General features: G+C 40.2%; 1 protein-coding gene across 13 annotated transcripts in view; it reads left to right on the forward strand.

The window, feature by feature from the left end:
• tenm2a (teneurin transmembrane protein 2a) overlaps window positions 1–19531 on the forward strand; it is a 429048-nt gene that overhangs the window by 261846 nt on the left and 147671 nt on the right. For 2 of the 13 annotated variants that reach the window (XM_057348987.1, XM_057348990.1), the window contains exon 1: window positions 14523–14962. The exons of the other annotated variants lie outside the window; for them this stretch is intronic. In XM_057348987.1, the coding sequence (XP_057204970.1) occupies window positions 14908–14962 (55 nt within the window). In that variant the 5' untranslated portion in view covers window positions 14523–14907. Of the gene's footprint in view, window positions 1–14522; window positions 14963–19531 lie in introns of those variants that run through there. 13 annotated transcript variants of the gene reach the window in all.

Raw genomic sequence — 19531 nt, forward strand, 5'->3', positions numbered from 1 at the left:
ATTCACTTTTACTTTGTAAAAGGAAGAAACATTTGTTGTCTATTTTGTGATCGCCTCTCTTCATCTTTTTTATTAGAGGAATAATACAATAGTTTGGCAGTTGCCCCTCGAGGGCTTTGACTGACCACAAGCCAAGGCCAATTTGAATGAAGATTTACAAAGGCTCTCTCTGTACCTTCTGTTATCACTCGATGTTTGTATCCTCCTTGGCATCTACACAAACATTGTGGCTTTGCCTTTTCTTGTCAAAAGAAATTAATCTAGCCATTGCTTACATTTATTGATCCGGCTGAGATAAGCAATGTAATCTATTCAGTTTTCCAAAGAGGCAGATTTAATGAATGATTTCAACCCATGTTTGCAGGCATGTAGGAGGCATGGGGGAAATCAATCGCTATGTTAATGTGCGGCCCTGTTCCGGGAAGAATTCCGGGGCCGGTGCCAGGTCGCAAACGGTTAGCGTGTCGTCATTGGAATCGGTGTCTGCGTTCTCACCAGGACGGCGAGAGGGTGTTAGGAACCTGTCAAGGCCAAAGCAGAAAGCTGAATTTATCATGTTCACCAGGAAACGGAGAGGGAACGGTCTGATCCACTGTGGCTTTGTGAGGTTGAAGTGGGGATCTGGGAGCATGCCATGAGTGTCTATCTGACCACTGCAGACGCTGCTTAGATCCTTCAGTTATCCCCATCTCTGAACATACTGTGCTTCCTCTTGTCTGTCTGCTGTAGTACACTCATTTTATTAGCTTTTATTACCCCATCCCATTATTAGTCTGGGTCTCTCTATCAGCCTTTCTCGTTCTTTTTCTCTCCCTCTAAGTTAAATATGATCATGATATCAGTTTACTATTCATATGTAATATTCATAACAACAACATTTGAATTTAATATTAAAATAGTTATGTAAAAATATAAATATGAAATTAAAGGATCTTCACGTAGTTAAGGAAAATATGATCAGTTCAAGCATTTTTGCCATTTTTACTATTGTTATGTAATCGTCATAATATTTTGTAGTGTAAATAGTCATGTAATATTCATAAAAATAAAGAAAAATACATTAATTTTTACAATATTTATAATGTAAAACTATAAATATCAAATAATTTTCTCACTTAGTTAAGTAAAACATGATCATGCTATTTCAGTTAAAGCAATTTTTCAATTTTACTATTTAAATATAATATTTATAATATAAGGTAGTGTTAATAATCATATACTATGCATAACAATAAATAAATATTAATTTAATATAAATTTGTTGTTATGTAAAATAAAGTTATTTATTATTATTAAGTATTAATTGACCATGTATTTCAATTAAAGCAATTTCTCATTTTTACTATTCATATGCAATTTTATAATATTACATAGCACAAATAATCCTATAATAGTCACAATATTAAAAAATATAACAATAATAGTAGTGTTTTATTATATAAAATATAATAGAACAGAACAGAATAGAATTCTAAATTCTTAGGCTACATTGGAACAAGCAAATGTCATGTTAATCAAGATGGTGAAGGAATCTCGCTTTGATAACAAAAAGCAATTTCAAATTTGCAGATGCTCTGCCAGCTCAATTGAATGTTGTCATTGATGCAAATAAAATAAACAAAAACAGTTCTGAAATACATGTTCATTTTTCAATTCATCTCGTCAAATGGTAAATTATTATGCTGCTCTTTTGTGGCAATTACAACGATGCTGAATTAGCAACACAGATAATGCAGTAAATACAAACACTACATTAGTTTTGTTTTGATTTGATTTAAAGGAGAGAATAAATTATCTCCTTTCCCATGTTAGCGATCTGATGAGGAGCTGCTGATAGCTGACATTTCTGATTAGTGGGTTTGTTCATACTTCAGATTTCATTATCACCCTACCACTGACTGATGAACACAGTACTCATCACTCAGTGTTTACCACATGATGTGCTGGCACATAGGTGTAAATATGCTGGCAGTAATAGGCCTGTCTGCATGGAGATATGATGCACTTCAGCACCCATGATGACACACGCCATGCCCCTGAGGGCAGTTATCAGAGCAGACCTACTTTATATCGCTCATTTCATGTATGCCGTCTCTGTGAGCAGATTTGACGTGACTTTCAGTAAAGGTGTATGAACGTGTGTGATTTATAGAACGTTAATAAGGCCATTACAGTCACTCAAGCGTGTTGCTTCAATGTTAAAGTGACAGTCTTTTATTATTTGACAGTGTTTTTAGCAGATAGCTCTGACTCTGAAGTCAAATTGAATGAGTCATGTTCAATTGACCACATGTCTGATGAATTCTGTATCGATGTGCAGAGCATCTTTCTATCTACATCACATATACTGTAGTTATGCTTGTAAACTATATTACTTGGCAGAGAAATGATTGTGATTACACAGTGTCATGGGCGTCGCTAGCACCATTTATTCGGGGCTCTAGCCCCGATTGTTTGTAATCTAGCCCTGAATGTTTTGGCCTGTAAATATAATAATAGGAATTCAGTAACTGGATGTTTAAAATTCGCTTGAAATTGACTGCTGCCTCTCTCCAACATGCGCCGAGTCTGACACACACACAGGCACGCACATATACACACCATGTGACTGATTTCAACCTATCCCAGAACATCACCATGCAGTTGAGCTGCGCGACAAAATAAAATATAACAGTGTGAGGGCAGAGAAGACTACAGAACGGCAATGGCGTGTGCCAAGAAACAAACAAATCTTCTTTCATTTTGGCAGAAGATGAAGAAAGGTAACTTTAGTGTACACGCAGACGAAAATGTAACGTTACACCTATAACTCATGATATAAAAATCTGGATTATCACAACAAGTCCGCACAGTTTTTCGTGATTCTGCTATTGCGGCATAATCTTAATCAAAATCAATGCAAAGCTAGCAAAAATGAATTTTATCAATTTGTGATACATTATTTTTAGGAGGATAATGCACAGATGTTGCCTGTCACTCGTGTGAGGTCAGTGAGTGGTCTGTGTGAACCTTTCTTACCTGCTGCTGCCTCACATAAGTGCCAAGGACCGGGCGAAGCAATAATATTGTAACGTTATATTGTAAAAGCACATCATCCTTCATCCCGTCAGCGCGCGAATCTTGTCTTTCAGGCTTATTGCTTGAATGGTAAAATAGACGTATAATTATGTCAAAATGTCCGTCGAGTTTTTTGAACACAATCGGGTATGAAGTAAACAAACAGTTTTTGTGAGAAACTTTTTGGAACCTGTATCACTGGAGCCGCGCTTTACCGCAAGTCTTAAAGTGCTGGCAGCGAGCTCAGTCACACTAGCAGTTATTAGGCCATTGGCTGTTTGTGTTTACTTAAAAATTTACTTCAAAACCTTTCATTTTCTATTTATATTAGGTTAAGCATTATCAACTATAGTTATTAAGTATTTCTATTCCTATAAATTCCTATAAATTTCAATTCCTATAAATTAATTTAGTATTTAAGTAATTAAAGTTGTAAAAAATCAATATTTACACAATTTACAAACAAGGAAAAATCCTTAAGGAACTGACTGTTAATTTCATGCATTATTATCGCCCAGCTCATAAACGTGAAAGCACTAACGCATTACAAACATATGCTTTTTTTTTGCTCAAGTCAAGTCTTGAAGATACTCTCTGATGATTCCACCATCAAAAAAACGAACAGGACAAATACATGGATAAAAGAATCATAAAGATCTTTGAAAAGTCCACAAGAGAATGAAGTAGACAAAAGTAGCTGGACATAGACAACAATGGGTCAGATGTATAAAGTTACATATGATTATTTTGTGTTTGATAATATATTGCATAAATGTGTTCATGCAAAGCATATTTTCCTTGAGAAGAATACATTTTAATTTATGTGATTATTTTGTGTTTGCTAATAAACTAAATTGCATAAAAAAGTTCATACAAAGCATATTTTTCTTTGAAAAGAATCCAAATTCCCTACAATAGCCCCTAATGTTTTGGGCTCAGCCCATGGTGGTTTTATATACTAGATACCCCCCTGGACAGTGTAACAATTCTTTGTTTCGCCCGACCTTTTTATTGTTCTTATACAATTCTGTGGTGCCAATTATTGTGGCTAATATTAATTTTCATGTTGCATCATTTCAAACACTTTTTCGGCACTTTTGGGCTGCTTTTTCTTCATTGTTTGTTTCATGTCAACTATTTCAAAAATACTTTTTTATTAATTAATTGTGATGACAAAAATAAATATGTCGTCACAATTACAGTTTCCAATTTAAGGGATGTGCATGACAGGAATGGAAATAAATGAAGACAGAATTTTTATCTTGGGTAAACTATCCCCCATACCCATTTCAAATATACAAAAAATTCCCCTCAAGTGACCTTAAACTTATGAATAGTAGTCTAACCAATACCCCACAATAACACACTGTCTTTCTTGACATATTGCTTTATTAAATACTTTGGTGTAGGCTTGTACGCCATAATCTTTTTGAATAGCTTGCCATGTTTTCCGCACCCATGATAAATTCAGGGTAAACAAAAAGAGAGCTTTTAACATTGTTTTTCCTTTCAGAGCTCTGCTGAAGATTTTTTTTAGAAGGAGGGATAAATGCTACATCTGGGAACCAAGCCTTGCATATGAAATGTATGTTTTTAAGTCAGTTTTTGCACTAAAAGGAAACCTTTATGGCACTCAAGCTGTTGGCAAGGCTTTGATAGAAAAGTTAGCTAAAAGGAATGACTATGTCTAGAGATGATGAGTACGTGTATGTGGAGGTGATGCACAGCAGGAGGTGGGCTCGGAGAAGTCATTTTTTTATATTGTTGAGTTGAGTATGTCAATGCAGGGCTATAGAATTTATAATTAGGTTCACACAAATCAGAGGAGATGAATGACATGCAACAGGGGGTAATACTGTAGCTTTATGAAATATCAAATACATTAAGAAACACAAATTATGTAAGAGGGCCTTTACCCATGTCTTCTGAACCTGTCAACAAAGCTTACACATTTTACAGAACTGCAGTGAGATACTGGTGGAGATCAAATCTGGCAGGTTATTGTATTGATGGGAACATGATCTCCGGTGGTCCCCTGTACTCCAACACACTGATTTAATCACATCTGTCTTTACAATCACTCATAGTTCCATCTCTGTAATACACTGATTATATGGACACACGTAGCAATATGTGACAAGCGGCATGCGTGTCCATCTGTGGGGGTTTGGTCTGGAGGAGAGCAGGGGTGGTTGACAGGTCCCAGGTGCCCATGGTTGGGTCTTTAGGCCCTAGGGAGTTTGGAGAGTGGCACCTTTCCATGAAATTCAGCTGTTCTTTCGCCATGCCTCAGGCCCAGCGGAGGTCTCTTTGATGGGCAGAGGCAGACACCTGCGGGCCTCGTGCCCCACAGGACCTCTGATGTCTGACTCACTCATACTGCCAAAATCGCTCACCTGACACACCTCAGACTCAACAGTGACATACACATGAATACAAATAAATATGCATTTGGACACACAAACTGAAGTTTTGATAGATGGAGCTAGTCTGGTGCTTGAGACAACTTCTCTCCCCTCATTTCTTATCTCTAGTCTTGCTGTTAATAACAGCCTAATAACTTCCATTTCCAATAAAAATGTATTTAATTAGGAATTATTGTTTGATCATTGAATGTTTTATGTTCTCTTTGACTTTGGATTTATTGGCTTGCATTCTTGAAATGTATTAGCTCCATATAGTAATTTTTATACGCATGTTTTACAAAAGATTATATATACTTACAAGATGCGCCACAGCTATTACAACGAATGGGGAGGAATGCAACGCTCAATATGGCCGCTCTAGCGAAGAAAGTCCCGCCTTCCAGTAAAAAGATCTCAACAATTGACTATGAAAAAAAGATTTTTTGCGCAATTTAACCTTAGAAAACCGAAGTTGTGCTACAGTCCCTATTAGGTTTAATCATCGGTCGGAAATTTTTAATTGTGATTTTTGCCATCGATTTTAGAAATATCTGCTTTCCACCATTCCACCAGATAGGACTGTTGACTTGCTAAGGCGTAAATAGCTGCCCAGAGTTGTTTCAAACATGGCCGCATGAATTATTCGGACTTTGGTTTTACTTGACCGTTTTTGTCTATTCACGAATAAAATTTAAGTACGTATGCACATATACGTAGAGAACTTTAAAGTGTGTGTCCTGTCAGTTCACACAGAGTGGCCTCACTTTCACACGCCGATACAAACAACCCCATTCAGAGGTCAATCTATCCATCTACTGGCAAAATTGAACATTACTGTATATAAAAGCCGACGCTGGATACAAACCGCTCCATAGGAATGACGGATCAAAAGCCGAGCTGAAAGGCCTTGCGGATGAATGCGACAGCTTTGTCACAGTGCACATTCAGCGGCTTCGGCTGCTTTTGTATAGAGCGTGTGGGAGAGATAGACGGCAGAAGATTGATTCAGACCTGTTGCCTCACACCTACTGTATGTGAGGGCCATTGTGGGCATAGGAATGAGAGAGGCCTTTTTTGCTTAAATGCTTTGATTGAAAGAGAGGGAGCTCTTCTGTCAGGTAGCTGAAAGCCAGTGACTGATCTCTCTTTTGGCCCAGGGCGGAGCCAGCTTTGATTGACGGCCACGTTTTCTTTCCTTTACGTCTCAAGAGGCTGACAGAGTGAGACGTTAGCGTTCGGCTGACATTCCCAGCTGAAAACTCTACGGGCAGCGTCTTTGTTGACGTACAAGCTACGTTTCCCTTCTGGTTAGTATTTTATGGACGAGTTGTGGCACCGCGATATCCAGACGTGTCTAACGTCCCACACGCTTGATTTTTTCTTAATCACAGGTGAACAGTTGGGTTGAGTCTACACTAAGTGTCATGGTGGCAGTCCTGTTTTCCTCATCTCCTCTCATGTCACACCCTCATTAGTAAATAACTCATTAGCATGAGGTGATTAATCACTCAAAGGAAGAGCCTGTGGGTGACAGGCTGCCGAAATGCTGTTTGGTTATGTGTGTGCGTGACTTTCCTTTCATTTAAGAGCAGTGTTAAGGAGACGAGGGATACAGGTTAATGAAAGAGCAATAAAGGAGGCGTGTTCTTATTTCGCTCAGACAAGATTTTCACCCAAAATGAAAGTTTAATTTGTCTCATCGTCAAGGCGGGTGCCATCCTTAAACCGGAAATTTGTCCTCCTTTCATATCTTATTAGTGTATGACCCTGAGTTGTTCTATGCTATCTGTTGCCTCACACCAACAAAAAGACACCTCAAGTTATTTTAAGTTATAGTAATGCCAAGTTTTCATTTTGGACATGTATGTGCAATGTTAAAGGGAAAATTCTGTCATCCTGTACTCAACTTCTTGACATTTCAAACCTACGTGACTTACTTTCTTCTGCAAAACACAAAAGAAGATATTTTGAAGAATGTTGGTATCCGAACAACGGCCGTACCCATTGACTTGCATTGGCTTTGTGTCCATACATAGAAGTGAATGGGTACTGCCATTGTTTGGTTACCAATATTCGTTTAACACTGCAATCTGTACATTTTTGGGTTAAATCATTTGTTTAGCAAGTACTCTCTCCTTACCTTAGTGAGATTCACACCTGTTAGTTTGTAATAATGATTTACAATTCCAGTGCTCTGGTTGGATTGCGTGGGAAATGTCAAGTTGTTTCGCCTTTAGGTGGTTACGTCATGCCCATAAACAGAAAGATTTGGAGCCAGCTAACCGACTGTTGCCAATTGTGCGTTTTTCATCAAGTTTTAAATGGCCATTGAGCTGGTTTTGTTACGCAGGCAACCCAGATTCACAATCTCACAGCAATTCGTAACTATTTTTCGAGGTGACTTATTCGTAGGAATTTGTACGATGGCATTCGTATGTTTTAGTGCATTTGGTTTCGCACCAGTGAAAACGTTAGGTTTACGGGTGGGGGTCATAGGGGCTTTAGTATGACTTTTTTTCTAATAATAATCTATTTTTAATATGAATTATTCGGCTTATTACCATGTTAGTACATCATTTTATTTTCAGTACTTTATAAATACAATGATATATGAATATGGTAATCATTTTAGACTATGATATAATGTATGTTTTAGGGTGCAATGGTAATACCATCTCAAACTGCGTCACCTCAGCAGTAATGTTTTGTGTGGACAGAACAAGTCACTGGCTCTAGTAAAACCAGACCGAGTCCTTTATGAAACGACACTGTGACACACCACACTGACCCCATCCACCTACTGTACATAACTGCTCTTTATTTCCTTTGCTCTAGCAAATTCGCATTTTCGCTCTCTTTTCTTGCTACTTCATTTGCTTGTTCTGTCTCCATAAAAGAAACCGTGCATCCCCTACCTCTCCCTCCATCTCCCCAAAGATTAGTAGGTGTATAGAAGAGAGCTATAACCACAGAAGAAGTGAAAGAAGAAGATGGAATGTGAAAGAGGGGGAAGAGCTGTAGGCAGCAGCCAAAGATAGTTGCATAGAGAAATGGATTCCCCATGTGGCTCCCTCTCTTTCTCTCCTTGTTAAGGGTAGAAGCTCCATCCAACTGGTCTGTCCCACTGGTGTCACATCCTACACTTCTGCTCCGTGTTGAAGGATCCTCTATTAATTACTTGTAATTTTGCCTCCTCGGATGTCACAGAAGGCCGCCGGTTAATCTATGGCTTTATCTGCAAGACATCATCAGCCTCATCCAAGGCTCTGCGAGCCGTAGCCGGTTTGCACTTGTAGCTACCCGAGTTATCCTGCGTGTGCTCTTGGACAGGGTTACTGAACCAGAATGGCAAATGATGAATTTCTGTTACTGCCCTGAAGTCAGTCTTATCTATACGTCACAGGTCAATTGAGTAATTTGCTAGAGAGGGAAATGTGTTTGGTTATGTGAAAGCAAATAGAACTGGAGATCTATGTAGAATGTAGAAATAGCTTTCCATCTGTCTCAACTGAGCTTGATAGAGTTCAGCAAGAGTTTGTTGCACGGCTATTGGCCCAACATTGCAATAAGCATCAAAATACATAATACGCACATACTACTGCCAACTGTAATTTCTTTCATTACAAAACTAAAATGACTGACCTGTAAAGTCCCTCGGTATTGTTTAAGGGTATTTTAGGTCGATTCTGATGCCAGGAAAACATTTCTGCTAATTCTAGGCCAAGGGGACTACACTGAAGATGCTAATATACTGTATATAAGTCACATTTGTGCTTTTGCAATAAGTTTACTATTATTTTAAAATGTGGGAAAAATATGTAATTAAACTAGTCTACATATTGGCTAATGTCATGTTTTTGGATGTTCCAAGGTAATGCCATGTTTAGTTTAGTTTTTTTATTATTATTATTCATTAATATATGCAGTATATGTTCAAAACGTAGGTTTATTTGTATTTACAGACATATTTTTAAAATCATAAAGATATATTTTAAATGTATTTATAAAATATTTATTTATAAAATTTTGACAGCTTTTTTGTATCGATACTTTTAAGTATTGAATGCATTACACATGTATTTATGATTAATATTTCACTCACGTTGTCCACCATTTGATTGATTGATTTATTGTACTTTTATTTTTCAGCTGTCAAAAAGGTTACTAGGTTTTTAAACTTTGCGGTTGTGCATCTATTTCAATGCATATCACCAGCTGTTTGTCTATTTCGGTATTCCTCTTGTGATGCCTTGCGCTATAAATGGCATTCCTCCAGTCAAATGTACAAATTGTTTTGACTCAATGGCTGTGTCATTCTTATAATTGTTAAGGACTAGCTTCCCACTGCCATATGCACATGATTGGCTGCCTCTCATTGTTGCCATGAGGATGCTGTCTTGAGTGACAGGCATGGGGGCCGGTTTGGCGAGTAACTACAGCTAACCATCGCATAACTATCAGTCCATCTCCAGCTTCTCAATGACAAACTGTATACACAGAATTGTGAGCATTGACATACAAAAATACCTGTTTATATAATAAAGATTGATGCAATAATAGTTGCAAAACAGATTTTTGTAATCTCTACATATCTATATGTAGGGCAACAGCTACAATTCTTCTTTCTGTCCTTGTTCATGAGTAGAGGCGACCCAGATGTCAAAAGTGCCTAGCGAAGCATTTTGCAAGGTACATGGGTCTTGGAGCATCGGCCATCTATTTTCCACAGGATATTTTTCTTGGTTGATACTTTTTCTGGCTTTTTTTCCCGTCGGCGGTTGGCTCCCCGGGGGCTTCCCAGGAAAGGTTAACTAGTTTTTTCTTAAGCCTTCACGGGAAGACAAATGGCTGTGTTCAACCCACGGGTCCCTTCACTGCCCATCCCATACCTCTTTGAGCTCATTCACATTCACTTCCTCTCACCCTGGGCGAAAGGGAAGAGCGAGCCAGAGATGAATAGAGAGACGAAGGAACAGTGAAAAGGGATGGGTGTGATGTAAACGTGGTGTCATTGGAACTCACAGGATTCTGAGATCTGTTCCACCCTTTATTGTTTGACCTTGTCCAGTTTTGCCTCGATAGGTAATGATATAATGCGCTTCCAATTGTCTTTTTTAATTTAAAGATCGCGTATCACAGGCGGTTTCTGCCAGTCTCATCTCATATTAATCTTGAGTACCTATACAGTAGTATTGCATACGTCATATCTTCGAAGAGTATTTAGTTTGATCACATTTATAAAAGAGAGATACAGCTGCACGATTATTTCCAGAAAACCACAAGATACTAGAGGTGGGACTAGTGGGGAGAGTGGGACGGAACTACAGCACGAGCCAGCAACACATTAATCCCTTCGTGTTTTGTACATTATGCACGTACACGCCGATTGCCAACAAAACACAGGCATATGACGCATCCGGTTCATGACCGGCATCTTTTAGTACTGGGACCGCGCCATCTATCAGTTTCAAACGATCTCCAAATCCAGCGTTATATCCACCGTTTATATAACATCCATCACTGAAATGCCGTGAACAAACAGACGCACCTAAACTTCACTATCGCAAGAGTAACGAGTTGCAGTGCAGCCCATCTTGACGTCGCGCAGATAACCTTGATGGTAAGCAGGTCTCGCTCGTCGGTTGGCTCGTGGGCGGGCTCTTTTGCCTTCGCCTTGCTTTTGGCTAATAAAAGGAATAGGACACAGGGATCCAGAATTAGAAGAAACTTTCCAAAACAAGTTGGAGTGCTGGGGGAGTGTAACAAGTAAAGAAATACTACGTCATACGTCTAACTCGTTTTTTAACAAGTTGACAATGATGAGAATTCAGCACGTTTAACAGTGTAAAGAAGTCAGAATGCATGCCATAGCATGATAAGGCCCATAGGACACAAGGACAATAACTATAACTGTAAAGATAACATTTTTGTACATTTAAGAGCAGATTTCAAAAACTATAAAGGATATGCACACAAGCTATAATAAACATAGCAATATCCTTCATTGGTTTGGATACTAATAGTTATTGTTATAGGAAACACGAGTGAGAAGTAGAGTTCGCTGACACTATGGACTGGCGATTATAAGTTATGTATGTAATCAAAGGTCAGTAATGCTTCTCAAAGCACTTTCAGAAACAAGTTAAGTGTGCTGTAAGCATGCATGTGTACACGCGTGTGAGCGAGCGTGTGCATCCACATCTGTTTGAAATGATGGATGGGGTGGTCGATGGAGCCGTCAGGCCGATGCAGTGTGTGCGCGTGTGTGCGTGTGTGTGTGCGTGTGTGTGTTTGAGTGTATATTTAAGAGGTGTAAGTGCCGTGCTCTTTTTCAGCTCATCGGGTTGGAAGCCTTTAGGCTGAATAAGTTCCTTTAATACTGCAGGAAGGCTCTGTCTGCATTGATTCCAGAGCTCCATACTGGACGCGAGCGCCATCCATCTCTGCTCCTCTGCACACCAGTCACTGCACAGCATCATAGTTCAGGGAAGACACAAAGTGCTCTTTTTTTTAGGTCAGCATTTTATTTTGTATTTTTTTCTTCCTGTAGCTCAACTGGTGTGCACTGCACTTGCAAGGTCATGGGTTTGATTTCCAGGGAACACACAAGCTAACAAAACGTAGCCTATACACTGAATGCACTATGAGTTCCCTCGAATAAAAGCATCTGCCAAATGTATAAATGTAATTGCTTTTACTTGAATGTCTTTTGGACATTTTGGCATTGAATCATTTCTATTCAGTTTAGATGCATTTCCATTTTTAATTCGATACAGGATTCATCGTTCGCAACACTTAACATTAATAATACTAATGAAGAGCTGATAAAACACTGTATCTGGATGATAGGTCCTCTCTAATTACTTACACAATGTGGAGGGGAGTGTGATACGGGCCGAGCGGAGATGAAGGGACCAGACATCCAGCTGTCGCCACTTTTAGCGGTGTGGTCTTCCAAAACTCCTCTTTTCATTAGAGCCCTCAGTGTGTTTATTGCGGTATGTTTGTGTGTGGCCAGATTGCTTATTATATGTACAAGATCCAGTCCCTCCCTACGGCACTGTGAGTCCAAGGAGGGTGGGAGCGAGAGTCATTTGAGTAGATTAGCTTTTTGTCCAATCTGGAAGGGTCAAACGGTTCTAAATATAGAGGCGTTGCAAATATAGCCACTTCTGCGTGAGCGTGTGTGTTTGTGTGATTCAGGGACAGGAAGCGGGAGAGATCTGAAATGAAATGCATTCTTGAGCTGGATGACATCAGATCAGCTCAGCTCATCTGTAACCCTGCCCTCTGTTGGATAGAGCAGGAAGTACGGCTGCCCTCCTGTTTCAAATTTCCCATGATTCACTTTGAGTAGTTTTTTTATACGCTCGTGCATATCTCACGTGTGCAGTGTGACCTTTGAGGTGGTCAGTTTTAAAGTCAACAGTAATTCCAAATTGACCCCATTTATTTTAGTACACATTCTCTGTGCATAATTCATCAGCGCACATTATTCCAAAGAAAAAATGTTTGTCTTTATAATTTTTCATTAAAATGTAATGACTCACTATGCCTCCACGTCGCCTTTTCCTGCGATTTCACCTTGAACGGACACAATGTTAACCAATAATCAAATATTTATTAAAGGGATAGTTCACCCAAAAATAAAAATTCTGTCATCATTTACTCACCCTCAGAACTTTGTGTTTAGAAGAACAAAGAAATTTATACAGATTTGAAAGAACCTGAGGGTGAGTAAATGATGACAGAATTTTCATTTTTGGGTGAACTATCCCTTTAAGGCGTTGCTTATGGCCACTGTTGGAGGCAACACAGCCTTTTCTAAAATCATGACTATTGGTAATGCAGTCATCTGATGTTAATATTAATAGAATAAAAATTACGACAACAATCACAAATAAGGATGATTTAAAGAAGAACTATTACAATTGAGATGAAAAGATGCTGAAGTGGGTAAACTTGACCTTTTCTTTAACTGTCTGCACACACACATTTTTTTTTCTTGTATGTAATGCACATTTTTCACAATTCAGTTAATGCACAAAACAAGTCCAGTTCCACTTGTGTTCCCTTGCTACTCAGAAACACATCACATTAAGAAACTAAAATGAGTTGCGAGAGCCAATTCATGCCGAATTTAGCTTTCTATATTTTCTTTATTCCGACTCTTTCCACTCTGAATGGCATCATAATACCACCACTGAACACTTAGACTTTCCCAACAGCACTTTTCATTATTTATACATTGCACACACGACTGTTTGCTCTGACTATCAATGCAAATAAAAACCATCACAGAGCCAGCGGTTTGGGTTTAGCTCAGCTGTAATTTCGAGTGTGTGCTCCGTGAGAAGTGTTTGTGTGTGGCGTTCAGAAAGCTTGTCTCTCTGGATTGTGTATTACAGCACTCCGGCTCAGTATCAGATCATGTTTCTGCGCTCCAGACCCGCGCGACCGCCGGATCCCCAATCTAATATTCACATATCCTGTGTTGTTTGCATGAAAGCGTGGCGGTACAAGGTTATGTATTTTTAGCCGCACGCCGGTGCTTTTTAGTGTGTCGTGTTGTGTCAGCCTGTCAGTATCTTTGACGCTGAAAGCCCTCGTCTCTAAGGGGAGACTCTTGTACGTGTGGAGAAGTCCAAATCTGTCTGTCTGTCTGTGATTTTTAAAGGGTGGATATAGAGTGTACTCATAGCTTGACACGTTCCCATCTCGACTAGACTGAAGAACAGGCGCAACCTGTCTCGTTCTTTCTCTCTCGTCTATCTTTGATGAACATGCTTTGTCACATTCCGTCGATTTGGCCATCAAGCCCTCCGTTTTCTCACTCTCCCCCTCCTCCCCCGCTCTCTCTCATCCTTGCTACCCCACGCTCCTGTTCTTCCCCACCTCTCTCTCTCTCTCTCTCTCTCTCTCTCTCTCTCTCTCTCTCTCTCTCTTTCTCCCCCCTTCTCTCTCTTTCTCTCTCTCTCTTGATCTTCCTCCCACTCTCTATCTCTCTCTCGTTTCTCAGCGATGCTGTATAATTCTTAGCGCTCAGAGTCTGTGCGGAGCTACAGTCATGTGCAGATGTAGGATGGAACAGCCCTTCTCATTCTTCTCTCCATGCTGAGAGAATTCTATTGCCCATCTGTTTCCTTTCTTCAGCTTTCATCCTCTCATCTGAATCTTCTCCGCTTACCTTGAGACCTTTCCTCAGCGTGCCGGTTCGTGGAGTAGTACGCCGCGCGAAGGTGCCATATGCGCGTAAAGTTGTGCGAGAGAGGACGTGCAGAGACTGAGAGGGCATAACTGCTCCTCATCTTTGGGTTCTGAAGCCCCTCGCCCCCTTCACTCCTGCCGCCTGCCAGGAAGAGAGACTGCCGGGCGAACGCGTCCGAACCGCTCGGACAAGAGTGGAGAGGAGGAGAGACAGAGGGGAAGACACGCGCTAGGAGCGATGCATCACTCGGGCAACACCAGCAGTCGAGCTAAAGCGCTCTCTCAAGAGACTGGTAAGAGATAGAGCACTGCAGAACAGAGAGAGCGAGAACGTTTGTGTCAGGGAGAACGTATGTTGGTGTGTGTTTGTTTATGAGAACGTACAGGGCTGGGGATGTGGGGAAACTACTTTAAAACTCACTGTATAGATAACCTCAAAGAGCATCATCTCTGCTGACTGTATGTGCTACAGGAGGCGAGGCATCACAGGTAAGAGAGTGTAGGTTCATTGGAAAGCTCAGATCTGTTCTCAAACGCTAACGTCTGTGAAACGTCTTTTTAAGGTTGTCTAACTGCTGGTTTGTTCGTAGAAGCGCGTGGCACTTCAGATTGATGTGGTACGACAGCGGATGAGATGAGTGACACTTGGGTGACAGCGGCAAATGGATGTGTTGATACGCTTCCACCCTCTCATTTATTTATTCATGCATGTGCGCGCTTCAATATTTACAAGCCTGCAGTTTAGCCTAATTTACCTCCCAGAGTAAACTGCCTAAATTGGCAATTTCGATCAAATTTGCATTTCGTCAGAGAAACAAAGTAAGCGGAATGTTGTTGCTGATGACGAGCGTTTGAGGATTGTTTGGGGGGATGCCATGTCTTAAGGGAATGCGATAACATGGGAAGTTAACCGGTATACATGTCTTCTTTATTTTAAGTTTTGATGGTTTTTAGATGAAAGGCAGACAACATTCAGGGCGGGAGTGCCTGGGGCAGTTTGTTCACAGATATCTTTTTTACTATTTTACTGACTGAAATGTTTGTGAGATGGTTGGTAAAATAAGGGATGTGATTAGGATGGAGGACATTGTGGAAAATAGCTTGATTGTGTGATGCGCCGTCATTTGTCTGATTTAGTATTCCGATGATCGCAAGTTCCCATGGTGACAGTTTGGATGTGAACTGTCCTCGGTCATTATCTCGATCTTTGTGTAAAACCTCAACGTGTGTGTGTGTGCGTGTGAGACAATTATCACGTTTTTTGTGTGTATTGTAAACCTTGCTATAATATCATTCATTTTATCAGCAATTTTCAAATTGGTTTATGTAGTTCACCCTTTTTATTTGAGGGTACGCACATGCTCCGAAAAAAAACTTTTCTCACATTCGCATGTATGCTAAAGATAGCTTCACTTTAGTTTTCTTTCATTTGGGCACCATATGTGACTGTCTCAGCAGAGATCCGTGTAAACAGGCCTGACGAGACAGAGAGGTGAAGAATAGCGTGAGAAAGAATAAAAGTGAGAAGTTGATAATAAACCTGATGTATACATCCTGTGGTAGATCACGGCACTAGCAATGGCCCAGGGACCACAAACAGATACAAACTTGCACTAAGTTGTCTTAAATAGAACCATCTGTCAAATTTGTGGTTGTGTGTGTTAGCATGTTGTTACATAAGTAGAGCACTGCTCAGCCTACCCAAGCCCCTAACCAGGACCCTAAATCACTTCTGATTGACAACAGCGTGCTCATGTGTGATTGCAGGATAGGATTTTAAGGCCACTGGCTCACAGACTCTCTCCTCTGCTCTGTATAGAAGTCTTCGAAAATGGATGGAGTTTAATGGGCCCCGAGTCTGTACGTATGTTGACAGCTCATTTGATCAGACACAACTGACTGTGACAGTGCAGGAATAATAAAGAGACGGGGAAAGTTAATGGGTCTGTTTACCTCGCCGATGTGGGGCCTGTTTGGGGCGACTAGGACAGTGTTGCACCCTCCATCAGGAATAGGGCGAGAAAAAGATTTTAATTGAAAATATGGATTCTATTAACCCTGCTGCCCTGGGCTCTCATTATCATCTCATTAGTGCAGAGAAAAGGTAAAGAACAAATTCTATTATTGTTGCAGTAGGTGATGATTTTTCATTTACAAGGTCTGGAGTGTAAATGCAATCTCGTGCTCTGTGGTTTCTCCAACAGCTCAGATTGACAGAATGTGATGCCTCGCTCCATCTGAGACTAAACATGCACATACAGATGTTGTAAAAAATACATGTGATTTTTTGTGGTTTGACAGCTTTATTTATATTATACATTGCATGTGCACCTGAGTTGTCTTGTGCACTTGTGTCAGCACGGTCATTCTGGACGCATTGTCAGCCTGGGGCCATGCGCGCGTGCAGGGCATGCTGGGAGGCTTGTGAAGGAGAGAAAAAAGGAGAGGAGACAGCGTACAAGACCCCTGCAGTCAGCTGTATGCTCAGCGGCAGTCAGACCGCCCCGCTCGTCTGAGCCTTTAAAACGCCCCCCACCAAACCCATCAGAGAACTTGGAGAATTTTAGAGAAAAATATATACCCCGTCATTTTTTCCCTCCTCCAGTTTCTTGCTCTGTTTGACATCTCCGATCCTGCTGCCTGTGCTCTGTTAATCAGACACCAGCCCCTCCTGCTGGAAGCTGAGGGTATTGCACGCACCCTCACGCAGGCACCAGTAGTACAGATGGGTGCGACAGTGTGCATTTAACCCCAGAGCACAGCGTCAACACATCTGAAGCCTTTTTTGTTGACACAGATGTGTGACGGACTAGACGTATTCGAGTCGCTTTGCTTGCTTTTTATGTGGTCACTAAACAGACTACTCATTTCATGCTTGATCGTGTAAGGTGTGATCTTCAGACGCTGTCTCTTATAAACATTAACCATGGTTTTATTATAGTAAACGTTTAGTAAACATGTTTAGGGCCGATTGGATACTATTTTTATTACCATACTTTTACTACAAATTACGATTCTTTGTTATACAATGGTTATTGGTGAGAGACCAAAGTAAACGCATGGTTGGTTTTATTTAAAAAAATATATGGTTACTATTAATAAACCATTGTTAATTTTCGTAAGTGTGTGTGAACTACAGTAGGCAGGTTAAAGGAATAGTTCAACCCAAAATAAAAATGATAGCATTTATTCGCCCTCGTGTAAAGAAGTAAAGAAGTAAGAAAGTAACAGGTTTAGAATGACGTACTGTGCCTTTAACAAATATATCTGGATGATGTAATGATGTTCTCATTATTTCGCATAACCCATAGATCTTATTTTTTTTATTCAGATATTTTTCTACAGTTCGGTTCAGTCTTGAGTATTTTTTTATGTACAATTGTAGACAATAGACTTTGGCCATTATGTTGCTTTTCTTACTTCTTTGTTCCTCGCACCACAAGTGCAACTTTAAAAAATGTGTCTCGAGACCCCCGTGTTCTATCGCATTCGGTTTCATTACGTCACGCTATTTTTAATGCAAAAACCTGTGTGAAGTCAGCCTTGTTATTTAGGTCTTCCTAAAGACAGACTAGTCAACTAGTCGATTATAAGTAGTGTGTAGTTTTGTGAATTCCTAATGGGGCCAGCATGATAATGTCCCCCGTGGGCTTGGAGAATAGAGCTCGTGTGTGCGTACGTGTGTGTGTGTGTCATGGGTAGGCTAATAAGCATGTGTGTGAGCAGATGGTTGTAAAGCTCTGTGTGATGTGGGTGCTGCTTGATTTCCATCTCAACCTTGTGAAGAACACGTCTTCTCTCGTTCTCTCATTCATACCCTTTCTGTGTTTTTCACTCTTTCCGTCTCTTTTCTCCTCTCTCGCCGTTTAACCGTCGGTTGTAAACTCAATGATTGACCTTTACACTGACAGAATTTACAGCTTAATCGCATCCTCTGTAGCCGGCTCTCCTCACGGCCCGTCGATGGTCCACACTGTTTTGCTGTCTCACTTTTTCAATCACTGACCTCTTCACACGTTTGCTCATTTTTCAGCACTTTCTATTACCTAAGCTTGTCTTCCATTCAATCTGAGTGGAGTTGTTTTAGGGGGGAGGTTTGGCCTGATCGGTGAGGGCGGCATGTCCTCAATCGCACTGAAAGCATTTGTTTTTTCACTGCCACAGGAAAAAGGTTATGTATTTTGCCTTCTGTGTCCTTCAGAATGAAGGTCAGTTGGAGATTGAATCCAGCCTGCTGCGTCTCTGTGGAGGTGTCAGGGTGGATGGAGGACAAGCTGTGTTGTAATTCAGACGTCTGAGCCTCATTGCATCAAAAGGAGAAAAAAGAGAATGAGAGTGAAAGGCAGAGAGAGGGCGTGCTATGTGTGTGTCACATGTACACACAATTATTCTAGTGTGTGCGTGCGTGCGTGTGTGTGTGTGTTGTGAGAGTTTTCTAGTAGCCGGACCCATCTGAGATGTAGTCACTATGCTTTTTGCCTTGTTTGGTTTCTTCTCTTGTCTTGTTTGGTCTTATCTCTTCTCTTGTTTAGTTTCTTCAGTTGTCTCATTTTGTTTCATTTCTTTTTTGGTCTCTTCTATTGTTTCATTTCTTTTTAATTTTAATTTGTTTCAACTCTTGTTTGGTCTCATTTTCTCTTTTTTGTTTCTTGTCTCGTTTTGTCTCATCTCATATTTTGTCTCGTCTTTTCTCTTGTTTAATTTGTTCTCTCATCTCTTTTTGTCTCTTGTCTTATTTTTTTGTATCTTTGCTCTTGTTAAGTTTCCTGTTTCATTTTGTCTCTTCTCTTGATTTATTTCTTCCCTCATCTTAATTTTTCTCCTCTGTTGTTTTTTGTCTTCTCGTGTTCACTGTAGTTTCT

The sequence above is a fragment of the Triplophysa rosa genome, linkage group LG13 (genome assembly GCF_024868665.1).
Source record: "Triplophysa rosa linkage group LG13, Trosa_1v2, whole genome shotgun sequence".
In the NCBI taxonomy this organism is placed as follows: domain Eukaryota; kingdom Metazoa; phylum Chordata; class Actinopteri; order Cypriniformes; family Nemacheilidae; genus Triplophysa; species Triplophysa rosa.